Genomic DNA, 23,436 nt, shown 5'->3' with positions numbered 1-23,436 from the left:
GGTTTTAAGTCTGGCAGCAGCCCCCTACTAGCTGTGTGAGCACGAACACATTGTTTAGCTTCACTTCCTCACTTGTAAAATGGGGATTTTAATTCCCATCTCTATCAGTGTGTCTTACAAAGTAAAATGAGACCATGAAAACACCTAGCGGTTCAGTGAATAATTTTAAGTGCCATGAAACAATAAACCTGGGTTTGGAATTCTGCTAAAACATTAGGGGTTTTGTTGTTGTTGCTCACATCAAAAAGAAAAGCATGGCTTGGCATTGCATTGCTTCATCCCTGGGCAAGACCCATAAGCCTTCTCCTCGGTACGCTCCGAGAGACAGGACGTGGTTTTCCCAAAACCATCCTTAGAGTTAGCCCAAGCATAAAACACACTTCAGATGTATTTGAGTTTGGTGAGTGATCGCTGACAAATCCTCCTCGCCAGGGTGGCGCGTGCACGCCAGTCACAGTAAAAGGGAGCCGCTCAGTGGTCTGCAAGGAGCCGAGGTTGTTCTTCGCCAGCCCATGGTAATACTCGCTCTGCAGAGTGTTCTGCTTCCCTCAGTCAGTATTCTGAGTCATGCCTTATGTTCTGATCGCCTGTCCTGGAACAGGCATGACTGTGACCAGGGAGAGGGCAATTCATTCAGACGGGCTTCTGGGCGAACTGGCTGCTGGAAACCATGCCAGCAACTTTATTTTTGGTCTATTAGTAAAATGACAGCACAAATTCATCTCCCAGAGGGACCGAGCAGCTGTCAGATGGCAGCGAGCATCATCGTGCACATATTACAATTTAGTTATGCTGAGTAGGATGTTTCCATCGGCACGGTTTTATACTGTAAAGGGCTGCAAACCCTTCCCAAAAGCTGCAAGTGGCTCTCGTCCCGCACGTGTCCTCAGAGGATACGAGTCTCAACCTGAGAAGCTATTCACCACTGAGCCTCCAGTTGCGCATTCACCACATTCAAAATGACAAGGCGTCGGGAAACGTAAAGGACAAAGAGATGTTCTATGAAAATGATTATTAAAACTCAACGTTTCCCCCAACCACATAAAAATCATACCTCACAGCATCCTCTTTCCTCTACATCTCCCACTAATTGTCCCCTGGGCACGGATGGGTTAGAAGTCGGGACCTGATGAGCTGACCTAACGTTTCAGATGAAGTTTAAGGAGTGCCTCTGGGGTTGAAATCCAAGGGAGATGCCTGTGGGTCTGGGAGCTTCTGAGAAGGAAAGGAAACCTGGAAAGCTGTCACTGGACACCCAACAGCAAATGTACGCACTCGCCCTGGCCATGTCTCACACACAAAATACAAAAGCGAAAATGTAAGCAAGCTCTGTGGAAAGTATCAGCAGACAATGTGTTAATCGCCAACTTCAAAAGGATTTACTATCCTAAAGCCCTGAGTCTCATGGTGATTGAGTCAGGGGACTCACAAGGTTGTCCTGTCAGTCACAGCCTAACGATTAGCCTGGCCGTCACGGGGAGCCCTTTGTAAGCATCATTGACTTTTGCTACGGCATAATTAGAGGGCGGGTTAAATAATGAAGCCAACCGACCACAGCAGGAAAGACTCCCGGGCTTCCGAGAGAAGGAAAGAACTCTGGCTTTCGGGCAGGGGTCCCAAACAATGGCCGCTTATCTTTGTACATAAAGATTTATTGGAACACAAGCATGCTCATTCATGCAACCATTGTGCAGAGCTGTGTTCATGCTATATCAGCAGACCCGCATAGTTGAGACAGAGACCAGACCAACTGGGAAGCCCAAAGACATTACAATCTGGCCCTTTACGGAAGAAGTTTGCTGGTGGTTCTCCTCAGAGTGATCTCGCTGGAATTCTAGTTCTTCTATGTCACTGCATGGCAATGTCACATTTGGAGAGTTACCTTACCTCTCAGGGTAACTCTACAGGAGTAAAGTCCTTACTTACAAAGTTGTAAGGATTAAATGAAACTTAATGTATAATAAAGGCTTTTTTTTTTTTAATTGGAAAGTGTTGATGTGACTCCGTGGTTTAACACGCTCGATGGCATCTTGTACTGAAGTTGTTGAAAACTGGAACAGTTGTACTGTCCGTGGTTAACATACCGCCTGAAGTCTGCTGTGCAATGTGAATGTTGTATGTAATGTTGTATTTCATTGTAATGCTGTATTCTGTTGTTTACACTGAAAGTACAAATTGCCTTATTTTATAGGGTAGTTTACAAATGAAATGATACTTCAATTAATTTTTCAGGAACTCTGGCAATAAACGTATAAGGATTAATTACAAACACATGTCAGCTAGTTCCTCTGACTTGGTAAACTTAATATAAAAATAATTCATTATCACTGTTCTTATGATTCATGCATCTGAAGTTCTCTTCCAAAAAAGAGTCAAGTAAATACGTAAATTTTGATACCCATGTCAGAATTGGGCCATATGGGAAGGTTTTGAGCAAGTGTGAAAGTCTTCAAAAATGAAAAATAAGATGTGGAATGTTAAAATCCCATTTTTATGAGTTAAGACGGATAAGGCGTCCAAAGCTGAAATTGTTCAGCATCTTATTCCTGCACAAAATCTCCCATTTGTTACCCTCCTACACTTGGGCAAAACTGCAGGAGGAAATTGCAATGTCCCCCACACACCAGCTGTCTGCTCACCCAGCCTCCTCTCTTCTCAAATGGAATTTTCCATTCCATTATTCTAATATTTTAAAACGTATTTTAGGAAAAAGAGATGCCTGAGTTGAAAAAACAAAATTAAAATTTGAAGACGTATTTGATTAAATGACTACAGAAGCTTAATGGGATGTGTATAAATTAATGTTGCAAGTTGACAGTCCCCAGGCCACTCTTTTTTGCATTAAATGATATTTTTTCTCCCTGAGGATATGAAAGAAATATAAGGTTATATTCTGTAAGAACCAATGTCAAGAATGTCTGCAAGGAAGTTAGTTAATACAAACACAGAGGCTGAGTAGAAAGGGCATTTCAACCTCTACTGTCTTGAAATGGGTAGTTGAGCAGCAGCAGATTTTCCATAATCGGTTTTTAGAGAAAAGATTTGGGAGGACACAAATACAAGACAAAATTATTCATTTTCTTGATTTATAAGCTTAATTTCACCTCTGAGTTTTAATCATTTGATCAATGCTTGGATACAATCAAAGGTATTTCCTATTTTGGTTTCTGCCCCTCTGATTAGCACCAAGGAATGAGAGGTGACATAAGCATTTAAAATAATAAGAGATGAGTTATTTTCTATAAATCTAAAACTGTTCTAAAAATATAGAAAATGGACCAACTCATAGTGCAACTCTATATGATGCTGTTTCCAGTTAATCAATAGAATCAGTGTCTCATTTGGTTGAAACTAAGAATAAACCCATAATGGACCATCTCTTGAAATATAAATTCTATAGAGGTCGCCATCATATCTATTATTCAGAAGAGATTGTAAATGGCCATTTTCTGACCACATTTAAGCAATAAAAACGAAGAAACTGCCCAATAAGGTTGGAAACTTTTTAGACTAACATATCCTTTGAAAACCATGCTTAGATTTAGCAACACAGATGCCTGTTTGACATTCAGTGACCCGTCAACCTTAGGTAGCAAGAATATCAGAAATGATAATAAATTTACATGCTAAATGCAAAATCAGGAATGGAAATGAATTCTGAATCTCCTGTAGACTGATTTAAGAACTCTGCCGATAAACATTTATACCCCTTTTTATCATTTGGATGCATATTTGGTGTTTATGCCACCATACATCAGAGTGTGAAGCATTGTTTAGAGCTTAAGTTTTCATATAGCTACACACGGATTATATTTAATGTAATATATATATCTTTCACAAAAGGATCTGTTTAGGGGAGGTGTTTCTCTGTCTTTAAAACTGAAATGATTTTGATATATCTATCACATTGTAATATTTTTGTTCCAATTTAAATATTTAACATTTCTTTCCAACATTCTTGGATCCTTCTGGTTTCAGTGTATGCCTGTGTTTTTTTTTATTTTATTTTATTTTCATAATCCAAATCAACCTCATTCTTTCACATCTTTTCCTTATGTTAGCTCAGACTAACCAACTATAACCAGCAATAACTGTAAAAAAAATGTAATTTTGCCTTTCCTCCATGATCTCTATCCTATACTCCTGTTATTTTAAAACAATGAACAAATCAACAACAAAACAACAGCAAAAATACCTACATACATGAGTTGAGATTTGAGAAAAATTAAGAAGTAACCCTAACCACAATGTGGAATTTCCAAGCTTGTCCTAAAACCAACAAGTACCACCCAACCTCTTACCTGGGATAAAATGGCATTTTGCATTCTCACTTGGAAAAACAAAAAATCATCAACATCTGGCAATTTTTTTTACTATGTAAAAAAGACGAAGAGACACAAAGCAGAGAGAAGGTCAGATAAAGGCAGACACAGGTGTCCAGAATAGGATGGCAAAGAAGATATTAGCAAGAGAGAGAGGGGTATAAGCATTAAAGAAGGATATTATATAATTCACAATTTGAAGAAATAATAACACACTATACCTATTGAGGGCATCTTCGATGCCAGTCTGCAGAACGAGAAGCATAGATTAAAATTTTTACAAACCAGAGACTGAGCCAAACCATTGCAGTAGCTAATTTTCTGTCTCCCAGCAACTCTCTGAGGCCAGTGCCATTCATTCTTCATCTTAGAAGGAGGAATCTGACGCTATCAATGCATATGTTATATGTGTGAGGGGCACACTTGTAGTGATTGGGAAACTGGATCACACCAGACCTCAGGATCTATGCCCTCATCCACGTGTAGACATTTACGTAATTAGTTTTCCCAAACATTTGCCATCCCTGGTACCCAAATAATAGCCAGCCAACAGTTGACAGTCTTTCAATGGAGAGAGAGAGAGGTCATCTGATTTCCACTGTATTGAGTCACACGTTGCAGATCCCTGGCAGCAAAAAACGGGAGACTATTCAAAAATCACTCAGTCTCATAATTTTTTTTTGTAAAAGTTCATCTTAAATAATGATCAATTTTTATTTTTCAAACATTACCTGAGATGAGTTATTTCCATATATTGTGTCTATATATGCTTACAAGCTTGAAGTAATTTGACACAAGAAACTGGTTAAAATAAATAATTAAATAAAAATCTTGGGAGATGAGTGGGTACACAGAATAAAATAGATTATAATCAAGATAAAATATTTTAAGAAACGCAAGTACATTACTCATGGTTTGGGAATTCCCAGTAAGGACAAATATTGACCAATCCTTATTTTGTTACCAAATAATGATCTGGAAGATGCCTTTTCTATGGAATTAGTTTGCCTTTTATCATGTCCCTGTCAGGTTACTATTTCTGTATGTGGACTTCAGTGAGTATGCATTGTTTTCTCTTATTTTCAAATGATGGAAACATTTCAGCTGTGGTGATGGTCTTTGAAGGCAGTAAGTCACCCATTTGAAAACCATACGATATTGAAGAACTTTTGATCACCTGGTTCAACTTTTCATTCAACTTCCAGGTGAGAGTCAGAGATTCACTTAAGAACACTGATTTCCACATCCTCTTCAGAAATAGCTTCCTCTATGGATGTTCATTATTTAATTTTTTAATGCTCCTTGCAACAAGCTAAACGATGCAAACGATATACAGAGAAAATTCAAGCAATCCTTCTTCCTAATTCCTCCCATCCAATTCCTCCCCAAAGTAATGTGCTTTAACAATTCCCTGAATATTCACACAAGTGTGAATGTATGTAATGCATATACATGATACATGGATACTCAGACACACACACACACACACGTGAAGACACACTTGTGCAAGTACTTAAAAACCCATTTTTCTCCAAAATGGGATTATACTGCCTTTTCTTCCCTTTCATATATTATGGACATGCCTTTATATCAATACACACAGGATTAGAAATAACTGAATCTTTTTAATAGTATGAGCAATTTGAAAAAAAAATATTTCCTTGTAGTGGTGCTTGAAGGCATATTGTACATAGTAGTATAAGGAGGGTGTGTGTGTGCGCGCACGTGTGTGTGTGTGTGTGTGTGTGTGTGTGTGTGTGTGTGTGTGTTGTCAGGGCAAAAGACTGGCTCAGTCTCTCTCAATAGGCCTCCCTGCAGAATGTATTATTTTAATGAATTTATAGTAATCTACTACTGAATCAGAAACTAGATTTTCTAATGCACAGAAAGCAGATTTCATCTCTCTTGGGTAAATACACATTAATTAAGTTCACAGAACCAATATATATATAATCAAAATGCCAAATTAATAAATTGCAATTCATAGGAACTAGAGCACTCACACCAAGGTAACAGTCCTTTTTCTCTCACTTTAGACCAATATGTGACACCTCATTGTAACCTGAAGTCTTCTTGCTTAAACATGGAGGCAGAACAACAGAAATAAGAAATAAGGGAAGTGATAGAAATCAGATAAAAGAGCATTTGATGCCGCAGGTGAGCAGACCTTTATCATCCATCTACACTAGTCGTTCCGACCTTTTCATTCGTTACGGAATTCCTGAGAACTTGCTGAAGCCTGGGAAATGTTTTCCGCCAAAAACACACCCACACCAAATTGTGCATGTCATTTCCCAGCCTTGTAGGAATTGAGATGATCCATGACCCCCACATTGAGAAAGTCAGAGATGCAGGATAGGGACAGATTCAAGGGGACTCCCTGCATCCACACCCCCACAGGCATGGCTGTTCAGTGGACTCTCAGACTCAGTGCTCTCGACTCGGAGCGTGCGACTCCTCTTGGTGGAGCTGGACTGGACGTGGCTTTGCCGCTGGTGATGTGTTTTGCCTCTGGCACTCATTTTATCTTTTCTTCTTTCATCAATGTGTCAATAGCCATGGGTTATATATATGCCCTGCTAGATTGGTGAAACTCATTTCTTTATGGCAGGTCTGCATCTCTCTTTCTCTGCCCTGTTATCTGATTGCCTTAACATTGTACTTTCAGAAAGGAATCCTATTTCTCCTATGCCTGTGCTCTTTGAAAGTATTAGTATTGATAGTACTAACAGCAATAATTATTTTCGAGTGCGGTTCTAAGATCTTTGCTTAGCGGTTCTCATGCAGCTGCTGTTGAAAATCCCTGCAAATCAGATTCCCAGGCTTTGACAAGTGAGCCCAGACAAGGTCTGCTATGAGGGCCAAGAGCTTTGCTCACTCTAAGGTAAAGGTGTGTCCTTACCTGGGTTTACCCACCCACAGGACCAAAATAGTCAGGAGGAAAGGGATTCTAGAAGTTCCCATCTGTTCCAGCCTCAGTCCTTGTTATAAACCCAAGATAACATTCAAGGATCAGCTAATGGACAGCTAACTGCTGTCACTTTGACATCCTGTTCTTAGTCAGAAAGCTTTCTCTCCTGCCAGGTGGGTCATTCATGTTCCATGCTTTAATTCAGGTTGAGTTTGGATAATCACTTCAAGGGAGAAATAAATCAGTGCTGACATTCTAAATAAAGCTTTAAGCTTGAAGGGTAATAATCTAGCTGCTCTTTCTAAGTCCAGATTCACGCGTGTTAAAGGAAAGAAAATGCTGCTTGAGGGATGTGTCAGAGGGAAATGCCAAATATATTCAGCCAACAAGAAACACACGGTCGATCTGGAGCCCCCTCCCAGCCCCAGAGTTACTGACATGGTGAACCCCAGAACAAAAGGGCTGCCCTGTAGCCAAGATCCCCTGTTCCCCGATGAAAAACTAAGGAGTACATGAAAATGCTGGTCATTTGCATCCATGACATAAATGTATAATAAATGAAATTAATTCATTTTAAGTCCTTGCAAGCTTAATTTAATGGCCTGTGTTAAGTCTATTATTTTTTAAACGTGAACAGTTTGAGCACATTGTGGACCACCTAATCTCTTTGTCTTTAAATTATTTCAGTGCTGTTTTAGAAACTTCTAGATGAGAGGATGTGTTAACTAGAGGGAAAATCAAATTCACATCAGTTAATTGGGACACTTACTAGTGATTTTCCTTTTAAGGATTGAGGGGGAAAAAAGAAGAAAAATACGAGATGAAATTAAGTTGCAGTCAAAGGTAGATTTCTTATCAAAAACTAGTTTTCAGGGGCGCCTGGGTGGCTCAGTTGTTAAGCGTCTGCCTTCGGCTCAGGTCATGATCCCAGGGTCCTGGGATCGAGCCCCGCATCGGGCTCCCTGCTCCGCAGGAAGCCTGCTTCTCCCTCTCCAGCTACCCCTGTTTGTGTTCCCTCTCTCGCTATGTCTCTGTCAAATAAATAAAATCTTAAAAAAAAAAAAAAAAACAACTAGTTTTGAATATTTGCATGGTGACAAATGTCGAGGAGTCAAATTTTCCTTCAGAGTCCATTACTGCCCTCGAGGTCACGGAGACAGGGGAGCTTAGAGATGGTGCCGAAGGCCAGCCAGTCTGAAGGTGAAAATGCTGTGGGAATTCGGGACTGACCAGATCCACATCTCCCCTCTCCTTGCATGGTTTCCAACACTACAGCCATGATTTAAAGGCCCAAAGGTGACAAATTGTGAAATGGAAGCACAGATTAAAATGCTATTTATTTAATAGTCCAGTGGAATTCATTCAGCTTTTCTTTCTGAATGGCACGGAGGAAGTGCTGTAAGCCACAGATGAAACCACATAAACGTGACCTCCTCAAGTGAGGGGGGCAGAGGTGCCTGCTCCAGGCCCCCGTGAACCCTGTGGACAACGGGGGCCTGGCATCTCCCCCTCCAGGAAGTCCTCCATCAACCTCCCCTTGCTTCTGCATTCCTAAACACAGTAATCGGTTTTCTCCATAGTCTTGTACATGATTCTTCCTCACTCAGAAAGATCCCCCCATTTCTATCTTCCTGCAGAGCTTCTATTCAGCACCTGAAACAATGAAGTCATTTGCCACATGAGTTTTTTAAACACATTATCTGAGATAGAGCCCAAGCATTAATTCTGTAATGACCTGTACCTGGCCCCCAAGGGCAGCTGGCCTTCCTTCTTTGCCCGACCTTGTCAAACACCAACTACTCTCTATGTTCCCTTGAATGGGGCCATTTTTGCCTTCACTATGGCTTCAGAACCAACACCCCCTTTCTTAACTTTGTATTCCTATCACTTAGCTCAGCATTGGGTCTCTGGGAGATGCTCAGTGAATGCTAAGTAAATAAATGAGAGAACGAATGAATGAGGACATCTGTGTGTCCATCTGCGTAACCCCATACACGTTCTCAGGCATGCACATATGTGCATCCATGCACACGTATATGTATTTGTGCGTTTATATATACAAAATGTAATTATTTGTGTGTATGCACATATGTATCAATGCACACATTCATGAGTGTGCATTTGCATATATGTACACAAATAAACATAAGTATATGAGAGGCTATGTGGTAAGTGGTTAAGAATTATAACCTCGGGGGGCACCTGGGTAGCTCAGTCGTTAGGCATCTGCCTTCAGCTCAGGTCATGATCCCAAGGGTCCTGCACAGGGGGAAGCCTGCTTCTCCCTCTCCCACTCCCCCTTTGCTTGTGTTCCCTTTCTTGCTGTGTCTCTCTCTATCAAATAAATAAATAAAATCTTAAAAAAAAAGGAATTACAACCTCGGGAAAGAGGTGGACTTGTGTTTAATCTCTGCTTTCACAATTCTGTAGCTATGGGGTCTTGGCCAACTAAATTACTGTAAGTTATGACCTCACTTTCTCTACCTGATAATGTTAGGCAACTTTATTTCACTTACAAGAATCTCATGAGAATTTAATAAGAAAATATATAGGGGAGTTCATACCATCTTACACACACACATATGCATCACGTATCTATCATCTATTGATCCACAGAGATACATACACCTTAGTAAGCAGAGCGTATGTTATAATTGATAGAATGAATGATTTTAAGACAAAAAACCTTGAAAAAAATCCTTTAGAAGAGTATTTTATAACTCAGGGGAGGTTCTTAAAATATCTTCATGGACAATTATTTTTCTCATTCCAATTAATGAACTCTTTTGTATGAAACATGATTTCCTGCCACAAGCAAATTTTTACTATTTAGCATGTCAAATTCCTCCTCATTATACTACCAGTATTTGTTTCATTCAAATAGATTCTGACACTCAGATTCTTATATTACATGCATAAAATTGAAGTCCGGTATATTCTAAGATGGAAACATGGAAAGATAAATGCTGAGTGTGTAAAATCAGCGTCTTATGATCAAAATATATGACTATCTACATTTGTCGTTAAAAATGTTCCCTTTTCAGCTACCATGTCAGCAACTATTTTTAAAGAAGTCTTGAAAAGAATAGTTTCCCACCATTTATCAATTTTGCCTTAGACAAGAATCCAGTGTAACCTTCCTTCTACCTCACCAGATATAAATATCCATGTCAAAATATGCATATGATTTTCATTCTGATTCCTTTAAAACATCTGCTCTCCCATAGATAAAAAACCTTTGCCAGTTGTTCAAAGAAAATTTGGTTTCCAACCGATGAAATTGCCCTACACTTTTGAAAAATGTTCTATACAAGGAAACTATTGATTCTAATGAATACACATTGGACTCATTAATTTGAATCACAGAGTTGGTGTTTTCTACCCAAATGTAAGTGGTATTAGACAAAAAAAAAGAAGATAGTAGGAAGGGAAAAATGAAGTGGGGGAAATCAGAGGGGAGACGAAGCATGAGAGACGATGGACCCTGAGAAACAAACTGAGGGTTCTAGAGGGGAGGTGGGTGGGAGCATGGGTTAGCCCGGTGATGGGTATTAAGGAGGGCACGTACTGCATGGAGCACTGGGTGTTATACACAAACAATGAATCATGGAACACTACATCAAAAACTAATGATGTATTGTATGGTGACTGACATAACATAATAAAATAAAATTAAAAATAATTCTATCTCACAGAAAATACAGAATTATAAAAAATGCAACCAATGTCCAAGAAAACCTACTTCACCTGCAAAAATACCTAAAAAGTCAACCTAAGTTATGGTAAATAATGTGAAAACTACATTTAAAAAAAATTAATCAGGAATAAAATGATTAAACACCGGCAAATAAAAATCAGGAAATAGACTGCAAAAGATTTGAATGATATCCAGAACAAAAACAAACATGGGCATTAACACAAGAAAAGTCATTTAAAAATAAATCACACTTCAGATCAAAATAACTAAAATGTCATGTTGAAAAGTTTTCATGATATATACGCGAGTGTTTCTAACATTTAATTTACTTTGTCACAAATAAGAAAATCCATTAGAAATAGAGGCATCTCGAAAGAAAGAAAGAAAAAGAAAGAAAGAAAGAAAGAAAGAAAGAAAGAAAGAAAGAAAGAAAGAAAGAAAGAGAAGGAAGGAGGAAGGAAGGAAGGGAGGAAGGGAAAGGCAAAAAGAAAGACAAAGAAAGGAAGAAAGAAAGAGGCATCTCCTTCTAAAAAGTGAAAAAAATAAAAAGAGTGACAGGTTCTTTGTGGCACATTGTCGAGATTTTCATGTCACCAAATTGATTTGTTCGCCTTGTCCTCAAGTCAAGTGATGGCCATGCCTTGTTATGCATGTTTGTCATTGCATAATATTTGCCATGCCTTGACATGCCATGTTAATTTTCTGGTCTCCGAAATGATATTTTTCTTAAGTCATACATAATCTTGATGAAATAAATGAAGCATTTTTTTGGTAATTGAAATCTTAATGAAATAAAGTTGGCAAATAGAAATATATGAATAAATACTATTTACATACCTAATACTTCAATACTGGGCAAATACAGGAGGTCTGATAGTAATCCATGTCATGGTACATTATGTGTAGTCTCAATGTTTTCTGTTATAAATTTACCAAAAATATGCAAATTCTTTGGTTTACTATAAAGAACAATGTTCAATGATGAACCTAGCAAATTTAATGTTACAAAATACCCTATTAAGTTGGTAACTTCAATTTTATTGAAGTATGTATGCATTGGAATATGTTGATTTGACTGACAGTCTATAAATTTACTAAGACCCTGAAGGTCTCTCCACATTTAGAGAGTCAATTACTATAGATGAGCGATGTTACTCTGAAATTTATAAATATTTCCATTTAATTTCCAGGGTTAAATTCAATGACTGAATACATTAATTAGAATTTTTAAATTATTGTTTTCATACTCATTATGTAGTATAATAGTTCCATACATAAATATTTACATATTTATGTAAATAATGACTATTCCAAATTACTGCCATGAAAATTACAAAGTTCAGGGCCCGGATTAAGCTTGTTATCAAGGTTATCATGTTTAGACAGATTTTAAAAGTTTGAAACATTTTCTCCAATTTAACCAAATGCACTTATATTAAAAATTTAAACATCAATCTGGTAATATTAAATAAATTCTAATTTTAACTGAAAAACATAGTACTAGTTTAAGACTACAGAATATTATTTTTTTGAACAAGCTGATCTATTGTTTTATATCTAAATTAAATTTCCTTTAGAGGTCTTGGACAAGACATTAGAATTTTATTACATTATTTGGCTTATATTAATTACTTGACGGACAGTATCATCAAAATAAAAACTTGTGTGAAACAAGGAAATCTGAGTCCCTCAGAGGATTCTGTGTTCTGGTTCCCCCCCAAAAAATTTACATGATTTTCTGACCATTATCATTGGTTCTGCTTTATATTTTATTTGAATAGGTATGTTTGAATATTTTATGCAGTATTTTTCATAAAATCTCGCTTTTTTCAGCAACATTGTCTACAGCTGTAGAAAACTTCCATGTGGGAACTTAGACTATTCATAAATCAGCTGGTGCTTGCAGTGAAAGCTTTACTCTCCTCTGGATAAATTCTCCAGGACTTAATCCTCTGTTGAGACCACAATCAACTTTATTTCTCCAGATAGTACACATTGATTTTCTCAGGAGACCTTAAAACTAATGGAGAAATACTTTTAAAATAGAGATAGTAAATATTACATACAATTTTGGTTTTGCTGACAAAGCTGACAATTTGCTGACAGTTTTGGTTTTCCTGACAAACTTTTAATGCAATATCTTTTTTTTTTCCATTCAAGAAAAAGGCTTGTATCTGCTTTTAAATATCAGACTATATTATAATGTCATTATTTAAAATATAAATTTCAAAAAGAGCATGTCCACAGATCAACAATTTTAAAATGCACATTTAACTTAACTCCTGGTCCTGCTTACTTTTATCCACATTTTTTTAAATAACTCATAAATATTCTTTCCAACAGAGAGACAATCTCACCAACTGTGTGTTATATACCATCACGACAACCAGTAACACCAGCCACGATAGTGCGGGCAGAGTCAACAGAGTTACTCATTTGGCAATCATTCAACATCAACTGAGTTTCCACATGTGTCTTAGGAAATTGAGCAAAATGTAATATTCAAGTACCAACTTTGTCGGGAAGGAGAGGAAAATCACCAGATTCTAAATTATTGAAGCATTATCAACCATCTGAGCAAATATCAGATATGGTGACTGGACGAGTTATGCTTCACAGGTAGCTAGAATAGGGTGCCTTAGAAACATTTTCATAATGTTGAGCAAAAAAGAAATTATGTGAAGTTAGTGTATGTAGGAAGTGGTACTATACACACATTTGAAAGCTAAAAGCACCTATTAACCTTAAATTAGCTTGTTACTCTCCAAAGATTAAATTACTTCCCCATGGTAATAGACTTAAACACCTTTAAGTATAATAAATATACGGAAGCCAGTTTATATATAAATGCAGTGGCGTGAAAGACACTGGAGTCAGAAGAGTAAACAATCTTAAACATCATTCCATCTGAAACACTGAATAAAAGGATAAATCGGTCGGTCTATGTATCTGCGCAAACACGACATTCTACCCTCACGTTTTCTGAGAATTGCATAGTAGCCAAGTTCAGCGGCACAAAGCACACTAGATTTTATCTTTCCACAAGGAATGATTTTTCCCAAAGTGCACTGAGTACTCCAAATAAAAACATATGCAGGTGTTTTTAAGGTGACTTAATCCAGAACAACATCCTAAGTAAAGGAGGTGAAACTAGGGATTGGCTTATACCCTACCTATAGCCTATTTTCAATTCACAGGCTCTGGGGTATACTTATATTAAAAATAATACTCTCTGCATTACACAGGAAAGAAGATCTTAACTATCTCCAAAAAACAAGGCAAAAACAGACACACCTCAGCATTTACACTTAAAGAATTACTAGTAATTTCTTAAAACTGAATTCCTGAAAAGATCGTCATTATTACTTCCTCTCTCAAAGGTTGAATTCTCTTTCATCTTTTTAAAATTTCCATCCCCAAATTCAACAATAGTTCAACAATATCAAGATTCCAAAGGGTCCCTAGGCACAAAATCTGAAAACACAAACAAAATCCAGATGCCTTGCAATGACCAAACAGTAAAACCAAAGTAATCTCAATTAAACATTTCAGCTTTGACAAGAAAAACGTGTCATGGAATTCTCTTTACTTAAGCACTAACAGTATTACTGTCCAGCGAAAAGTTTAAGAATTACATTCTTAAAACACTTCTGAGTTAAAAATGAATTTTTCACAGAATAGCAGCGCTGTGAGTTAGCATTCAAAATTTTCAAAACTTCTCTGCCACACATCAAAAGAAACACCACTTCTCCGACTAAAAAGAGTACCACCCATAAAGGAAAATTGTAAACACACATTTTGCCCTGGAAAGTTTGGCAGTTATAGTAGACGGTGTTCTGCAATCATCAATATATTACACAAGAGTCAAGTGTTTATAACATCAAACCACCTCTGAAATAGCAGCTTGTGTTTGCATTGAAATCTTGAATCCCGTGTGGCAAGTAGGAGATGGTCTGGACAGTATGTGTGTCCAGAGCCCAGGAATGTCCTACCTTCATACAGGGCTTTGAAGCCTTGGGCACTCACGGCGAAGTCTGTCGTGAACCACAGCGTGAGGATAGATCCCGTGCTGACTATTGAGGACGGCAGCTGGAATCCCGATAATCTAAACCATAAAAAATATAGGAACAGAGTGAAAAAGCATAAATTTGTGATTCAAGCTTATTTGATGAAGTCATTGTATTTCTCTTTTCACGGCGGTATGTTTATTTGAGATACGTCACTAAACAATTACATGATCCACACTCAAGGTGTTGCCAGGTAATTGAAATTAAGCATGTTCAAGTAACAGTTCATTTAAACAACTTTTTGAGAAAATTCTTTATTGAAGGAATTGTACAATACACCATTGCATGAAACAGGGGACATGAAACTTAATGCAACGTCATCCTTATACATGTTACATGAAAAAAATATGATTTTGCATGCACTTTGATTTATTATTGTCCTCTTAAATTATTAGATGGTGGGTTGTCACATCTCATAGTTAATGTGCTTATTCTTATTATCTGCCCCAAATAAATCATAGTTTTCTTGAAAAAAAAACATATACTAGTCACAGAATAATAAACAAAAATCAATTACTACCTTGAGCAGAGGTCAAATGAATTGATTTTAATGTTTGGTTTTCAAGGCAAGTCTTTTGGATTCTTACATATGCTTTTCCCCCTATCACTAAGTTTATATATATTTAGAAATGTTAATGATGATAAAGTCAGCAGTCTGAATGAGTGAACTAGGAAAATAATATATATTTTATGCATAATGCTTTATAAAGTAACAGCTTTCCAAAACGTCAAAGAAATGTTTCATCAGTTTGTATTTTACAAATACAAACTAACTTTGCTAATTAAGTAGGTTGTCTCTAGATAGGTGATTTAGTATAGCCTGAACACAACTCTCCAATTCCAAAAAGAATAAGTATGAACATTCATTCTTTGTCGAGAAATTCTGGCTACCAGTAAGTCTATGGTATTGAATATCTAATTCCAGCTGCTGTAGGTTTCAGAATCAAACTAGAAATTCATAAGAGAAAAATGACAGGACAATCCCCAGTCACCAAACAGCACACTTCTAAATATCCACAGATCGAAGAGGAAGTCTCAAGGGAAAATGAAGAAAAAAATACATCAAAATGAATGAAAATAAAAAGACAAGCTATCAAAAGTTAGAGGACTCAGCTAAGCAGTGATGAGAGTGAAGTTAATAGTATTAAAAATATACATTAGAAAAGAGGAGACTTCTCATATTAGCAACCCAAACTCCCATCTCAGGAACTTAGAAAAGGAAGAAGAAAATAAACCCAAAGCAAAAAGAAGGCAAGAGATATAAGATAAATTTAGAAATCAAAGAAACTTAGAAGAACGACAGAGAAAAATAATGAAACAGAAGCTAATTCTTTGCAAAGGTCAACAAAATTAACAAACATCTAGCAAGACTGACGCAAAAAGTGCGGGGAGGTAGAAGACACAAATACCTAATATCAGGAATAAAATAGAAAATATTACTACAGACCCCAAAGACATAAAATAGCAAAGGAAAATACAAATAATGCACACATAAATTTAATAACTTACAGGAAATAGGCTGCTTCCTTAAAAAAAAACACACGCTACCACAACTTACTGAATACAAAATAGAAAATTTGAATAGTAACTATTAAAACTCCCCCAAAAGAAGTCTCCAGGTCCCAGTGATTTTACAGGAGATTTCTACTGGCATAGATTGAATGTTTGTGTCCCCCAAAAGTCATATGTTGAAACCTAACTCCCAAGGTGATGATGTTTGGAGGTGGGGCCTTCTGATTGTAATTAGATCATGAGGGCAAAGCCCCCCAAAACAGGATTAGCACCCTTTTCAAAGAGATTCCAGAATATTCCCCCACCCCTTCTGCCATGTGAGGATCAAGAGAGCAAGAAGATGCTGTCTATGTAACAGAAAAAGTTAACACTAGACATAAAATTGGCTGGCACCATGATCTTGGACTTCCCTGTCTCAAGAACTGTGAGAAATAGATCTGTGTTGTTTATAAACCACTTGGTCTATGGTATTCCATTATATACACTTAGACATCTACCCAAATGCATTAAGACATCTACCAAACATTTGAAAAATTAACATCAATTTTACAGAGTTTCTTCCAAAAAACAGAAGTGGATGGCACCTTCCTTGTGTATTTTATGGCACTAAAGTTACCCTGTGCTATGGATTGAATGATTGCCCCAAAATTGATATATTGAAGCCCTACCTCTCAGTGTAACTGTATTTGGAGTCAGGACTTTTCGGAGATAATTAAGATGAAATAAGGTCATAGCGTGAGGTGCTAATCTGATAGGATTGGTGGCTTCATGAGAGCAATGGAAGAGAAAGAGATTCCCCTCCAGCCCCCAACACCTATTCACTGAGCAGAGGCCATATGAGCAATGGTGAGAAGGCAGGTATCTGCAAGCCAGGAAGAGTCCCCACCAGAACCTGATCATGCCGCCCTCTGATACCGGGTATCCAACCCCAAAAAATAGAATCTCTGTGAAATATCTGTGTGAGAAGATAGATCTCTGCTGTTTAAGCCACCCAGTATATGATATTTCATTGTGGCAGCTCAAGATAAGATAACCTGATACTAAAACCAGATGAAAAGTTTGCAAGAAAAGAAAACAACAAACCAATAATGGCTTTCATATATGTGGATATGAAAATTTTTAACAAAGTAAGAGCAAACAAAAGCAATATATAAAAAGAATTCTCCCACATGACTAAGTGGTATTTATTCCAGGGATGTAAATATGGTTCAGTACTTGGAAAATCAATCAATATGATCTGCCATCATGACAGCCTAAAGAATAAAATCACTAGATCATGATAATCTATGTAGGAAAAAGAAAAACAAACAAACATTGCACATATTTAAACATTCAATCATGAGAAAAATTTCCAGTAAAATATGAAGAGGAAAACTTCCCCAACTTGACAACGAGTATCCTAAAAAACCTACAGCTAACATGACATTTGATGGTGTAAGACTGAATGCTTCCCCCTAAGACTGAGAACAAGGCAAGAATGTCTTGTCTCACCATTTTTATTCAAAATTGTGCTGGAAGATCTAGCCAGAGCAGTAAGCCAAGAAGAGAAAACAAATGCATATGGATTAGGATGCAAGAAATAAAAATGCCCTTCTTTGCAGGTGACACAATTATCTACATAGATAATGTCAATGAGTCTATAAGAAAATTCCTGGAGCTAATACTTGAGATGAGCAAGTGCACAGGATACACAATGAACATACAAAATTCAACTGTATTTCTGCATGCTAGCATTGAACACATGGACACTAAAATTAAATATTACATTGCCACTTATAATCATTTAAAAAAAATGCTTAGCTGTAGGGTAAGGGTAGAAAACTATACCCTTGAAACTGTGCTATGCTGAGGAAAGAAACCAGTATGAAACCAAATAAATTGAGAAATATACCATGCTAAAAGATTGGAAACCTCAAAACTATAAAGATATCAATTCTCCTCAAACAGGTTTAGCGTTATTTCTATCAAAACCCCAACAAGATTTTTTGAAGATATGGGCAAGATTCTTCTAAAATATGTTTCAGAAGAAAGCCTAGACCTGGGGTGCCTGGGTGGCTCAGTCAGTTAAGTGTCTGCCTTCTGCTCAGGTCACGATCTCAGGGTCCTGGGATCGAGCCCCACATCAGGATCCCTTCTCAGCGGGGAGCCTGCTTCTCCCTCCCTCTGCTGCTCCCCCTGCTTGTGCTCTCTCTCTCTCTCTTCCCCCTCCCCCATCAAATAAATAAATAATAATAAAAAAGAAAGCCTTCAAGACTCAATAGAATAGTTTAAATAATTTCAAAAAAGAATAAAATAAATCAGGCTACTCATTTTCAAGACTTATTTTATAAATTCAGTAATCAAGATCATGTGGAACTGTCAAATTAACAGATCCATACACCAATGGATGAGAACAGAAAATCCAAAAACAAAGCCACATAAATAAACCCAACTGATTTCAAGGTGCTAAGGCAACTCAGTGGAGTAAAGTTAACATTTTGACAATGATGCTGGAACAAATGGTTGTCTACAAGCAAGAACAACAAAAATGAGCCTATACCAAAATCTAAACCTTATATAATATTTAACTCAATATGAATCATAGACATAAATGTAAAAGTATAAAAAAATTTAGAAAACGCATAGGACTATGGAAAATCTGGGACTAGGTGAAGAATTCCTAGACTGGACACCAAAAGCAAAGGAAGCGGACATATCAGACTTCATAAAAATTAAACACTTTTTTATGGAAGACCACACTGAGAGGATGAAAAGGCATGCTATACACTGGTAGGAAATATTTGCAAACCACGTATCTGACAAAGGATAAGCATCTAGAATACATAAAGAATATTAAAGACTCAACAGTGAAAGAACAAACAATCCAATCAGAAAACAGGCAAAAGACATGAAGAGTCATGTCATGTAAAAGGATACAGATATGGCAAATAAGTATATGAAAAGATTTTTAACACTATTAGTTATTAGGGAAATGCAAATTAAAGCCACAAAGAAATATCACTACATATACGTGCAGAATGGCTAAAATAAAAAAGGAGTGACCATACCAAAGCTGGCGAGAATGTGGAGAAAATCGCTTGTTCATATGTCATTAGTGAGCACAACCACTCTGGAAAACAGTTTGACAGTTTCTTAAAAGATTAAATATGTTAACAACCAAGCAATTGCTCTCCTAGACATTTACCCCAGAGAAATGATTTATGGTCACACAAAACCTGCACACAAATGTTTATAAGGCTTCATTCTTAGTAATCAAAAATTGGGAGCTATAGTAATTAAAACAGGATGGTACTGGTACAAAGATACACATAGATTGATGGCATGGAGTAGAGAGCCCAGAAATAAACCCATGATTATATGGCCAATTACTCTTCAGCAAAGGAGGCAAGACTATACACTGGGGAAAAGACAGTCTCTTCAACAAATGGTGTTGGGAAAACTGGACAACTACATATAAAAGAATAAAACTGGACCACTTTCCTATGCCACACACAAAAATAAACTTAAAATGGACAAAAGATCTAAATGTGAGACTTGAAATCATAAAACCCCTAGAAAAAAACATAGGCAGTAATCTCTCTGACATGGGCCATAGCAACATTTTTCTAGATACATCTCCTGAGGCAAGAGAAACAAAAGGAAAATTAAACTATTGGGACTGCACCAAAATAAGCTTTTGCACAGTGAAAGAAACCATCAACAAAATGAAAAGGTGACCACTGAATGGGAGAAAATACTTGTCAATCATATATTCCATGGGGAGTTAATATTCAAAATATAAAAAGAATTTACACAACTTAACACCCAAAATCCAATTAAAAAATGAGTAGAGGACCTAAATAGACTTTTTTTTTCCAAAAATGACATACAGATGGCCGACATGAAAAGATGACCAGTGTCACTAATCATCAGGGAAATGCAAATCAAAACCACAATGAGATTTTGCCTTACACCAGGCAGAACAGCTAGAATCAAAAAGACAAGAAACAACAAGTGGTGGTGAGGATGTGGAGAAAAGGAACCCTCATGCATGGCTGATGGGGACATGAACTGGTGCAGCCACTGTGGAAAGCAGTGCGGAGATTCCTCAAAAAAGTTAAAACAGAAATGCCATATAGTCCAGTAATTCTACCATTGGGTATTTACCCAAAGAAAACCAAAACAATAATAAACACTATGTTTATTGCAGCATTATTTATAATGGCCAAGATATAGAAGCAACCCAAGTTTCCATCAATAGATGAATGGGTAAAGATGTGATGTGTATATATGTGAGTGTGTACATGTGTGTGTGGTGTGTGTGTATATACACGGAATGGAATGGCACACACACACACACACACACACACACACACACAGAACACACAAATATACCATGGACCATTAGTCATAAAAAAGGATGAAATCTTGCCCTTTGTGACAACTTGGATGGACCTAGAGGGTATAGTGCTAAGTAAAATTAAGTCAGATAGAGAAAGACAAATACCATATGATATCACTTATATGTGGAATCTAAAAAACAAAACAAAGAAACAAACAAAAAACAGAAACAGACCCAGAAATCAGAGAACAAACAGGTGGTTGTCAGAGGAGGGGGGAAGGGAAGATGGGCAAAATGGGTGAAGGGGAGTGGGAGGTACAGGCTTTCAGTGATGGAATGAATAAGTCATTGGGATGAAAGGCACACAGGGAATAAGGTCAATGGTATTGTAATAATGCTGTATGGGGACAGACGGTTGCTATACTTGTGAGGGGCATAGCATAATGTATACACTTGTAAAATCACTGTGTTGTATGCCTGAAACTAATATAACATTGTATGTCAACTATACTTCAATTTTTTAAAAAAAAGAAATAAAAAATCGGTAATAACTCGAAAGTAAATGGCTCACATACTGTGGCACAACTATATCATATATTGCTATTCAATGATAAAGAAAAATGAACTATTTATGTGCACCACCTGGATGAATCTCCAGAAAATTATGCATAGTGAAAATAAAGTCAACCCTTAAAGGTTACAGACCATAGGATTCCATTTTTAAAACATTCTTGAAATGGCAATATTATTGAAAACAAGAACAGTTTTTTGTGGCCAGCAATTAAGGAGATTATAGGGTCAGAAGGGAAGTGTGTGTGGCTATAAAAGAAGTAAATGAGGGATTCTTGTGGGGCTGCAAAGTGGCCTGTATCTCTACTGATTCAATGTCAATATTCTATAGTGTTATTGCACTATGGTTTTGTGAGAGGTTACCTTTGTGGGAACCAGGTAAAAAAAGAGTATGCAGAATCTCCCTGGTATTTCTTCCAACAGTGTGGAAATCTATAATTACCTCAAAGAGTTTAATAAAACAATAGATTGGAGGGTTTGGGACTGAGAAGCAGTCAAGAAAATATTAACAGATGAAAATAATCAAATTAGTAAAAAATCAAGAAAAGAGTATTTAATAACAAAACATTCTCTCATTAGGTTCCAAAACTAAATTGAACAAAAATTGTTGTGGATCATTTCATTTGGTCATTTACGAATTTTAAATGTTTATTAGCATAGGTTTAGATATCACATAATGTGGTAGCACTTTAAAATAAATATAAACTTGTGTTTTCTTTAACGAGTTTGGTAAGGAATCGTGATTTTAAAAGGACAGAGTCAAACAGTATTAGCTCAGAAAAAATGTAACATGATGCTAAGAGTTCTAAAAACAATGTTACATGACTACCTTTTGAGAGTCTGGGGAAGTTTAGCATGCACAGCTGTAGGTAAAATATATACCTGATCCGTTTCAAATAGTTGAAATGGAACAGACACAGTCATATTTGAATACAAAAGAATGGACCATTCATCTGTTGAAGTGCATCTCGGCTCTTCCCAGTTTGGCTATTGTGGACATTGCTGCTATGAACATTGGGGTGCATATGGCCCTTCTTTTCACTACATCTGTGTCTTTGGGGTAAATACCCAGGAGTGCAATTGCTGGGTCATAGGGTAGCTCTATTTTTAAATTTTTGAGGAACCTCCACACTGTTTTCCAAAGTGGCTGTACCAACTTGCATTCCCACCAATAGTGTAAGAGGGTTCCCCTTTCTCCACAACCTCTCCAACATTTGTTGTTTCTTTCCCTGTCCATTTTTGCCATTCTAACTGGTGTAAGGTGGTATCTCAGTGTGGTTTTGATTTGGATTTCCCTGATGGCTAATGATGATGAACATTTTTTCATGTGGCTGTTAGCCATTTGTATGTCTTCAGAGAAGTGTCTTTTCATATCTTCTGCCCACTTTTTGACTGATTATTTGTTTTTTGGGTGTTGAGTTTGAGAAGTTCTTTATAGATCTTGGATACCAGCCCTCTTTCTGTAGTGTCATTTGCAAATATCTTCTCCCATTCTGTGGGTTGCCTCTTTGTTCTGTTGACTGTTTCCTTTGCTGTGCAGAAGCTTTCTATCTTGATGAAGTCCCAAAAGTTTATTTTTGCTTTTGTTTCACTAGCCTTTGGAGATGTATCTTGAAAGAAGTTGCTGTGGCCGATGTCAAAGAGGTTACTGCCTATGTTCTCCTCTAGGATTTTGATGGATTCCTGTCTCACATTGAGGTCTTTCATCCACTTTGAGTTTATCTTTGTGAATGGTGTTAGAGAATGGTCGAGTTTCATTCTTCCGCATGTGGCTGTCCAATTTTCCCAGCACCATTTCTTGAAGAGACTATCTTTTTTCCATTGCATGTTTTTTCCTGCTTTGTCAAAGATTATTGGACCATAGAGTTGAGGATCCATATCTGGGCTCTCTATTCTGTTCCATTGATCTATGTGTCTGTTTTTGTGCCAGTAACATGCTGTCTTGGTGATCACAGCTTTGTAATATAGCTTGAAATCGGGCAACGTGATGCCCCCAGCTTTGTTTTCCTTTTTCAACATTTCCTTGGCAATTCAGG

General features: G+C 37.1%; 1 protein-coding gene across 2 annotated transcripts in view; it reads right to left on the bottom strand.

Annotated features, from left to right (window-relative positions):
- The window catches only part of CSMD1 (CUB and Sushi multiple domains 1), a 2,059,737-nt gene that overhangs the window by 1,458,709 nt on the left and 577,592 nt on the right, over nucleotides 1-23,436 (bottom strand). For both annotated transcript variants that reach the window (XM_078069893.1, XM_078069894.1), the window contains exon 3: nucleotides 14,923-15,035. In XM_078069893.1, coding sequence (XP_077926019.1) covers nucleotides 14,923-15,035 — 113 coding nt within the window. The remainder of the gene's footprint in view (nucleotides 1-14,922; nucleotides 15,036-23,436) is intronic.

This window comes from Halichoerus grypus, chromosome 3, assembly GCF_964656455.1.
Source record: "Halichoerus grypus chromosome 3, mHalGry1.hap1.1, whole genome shotgun sequence".
NCBI lineage: Eukaryota > Metazoa > Chordata > Mammalia > Carnivora > Phocidae > Halichoerus > Halichoerus grypus.
The sequence above is the reverse complement of the archived record's forward strand: the minus strand, read 5'-3'. Positions and strand labels throughout refer to the sequence as shown.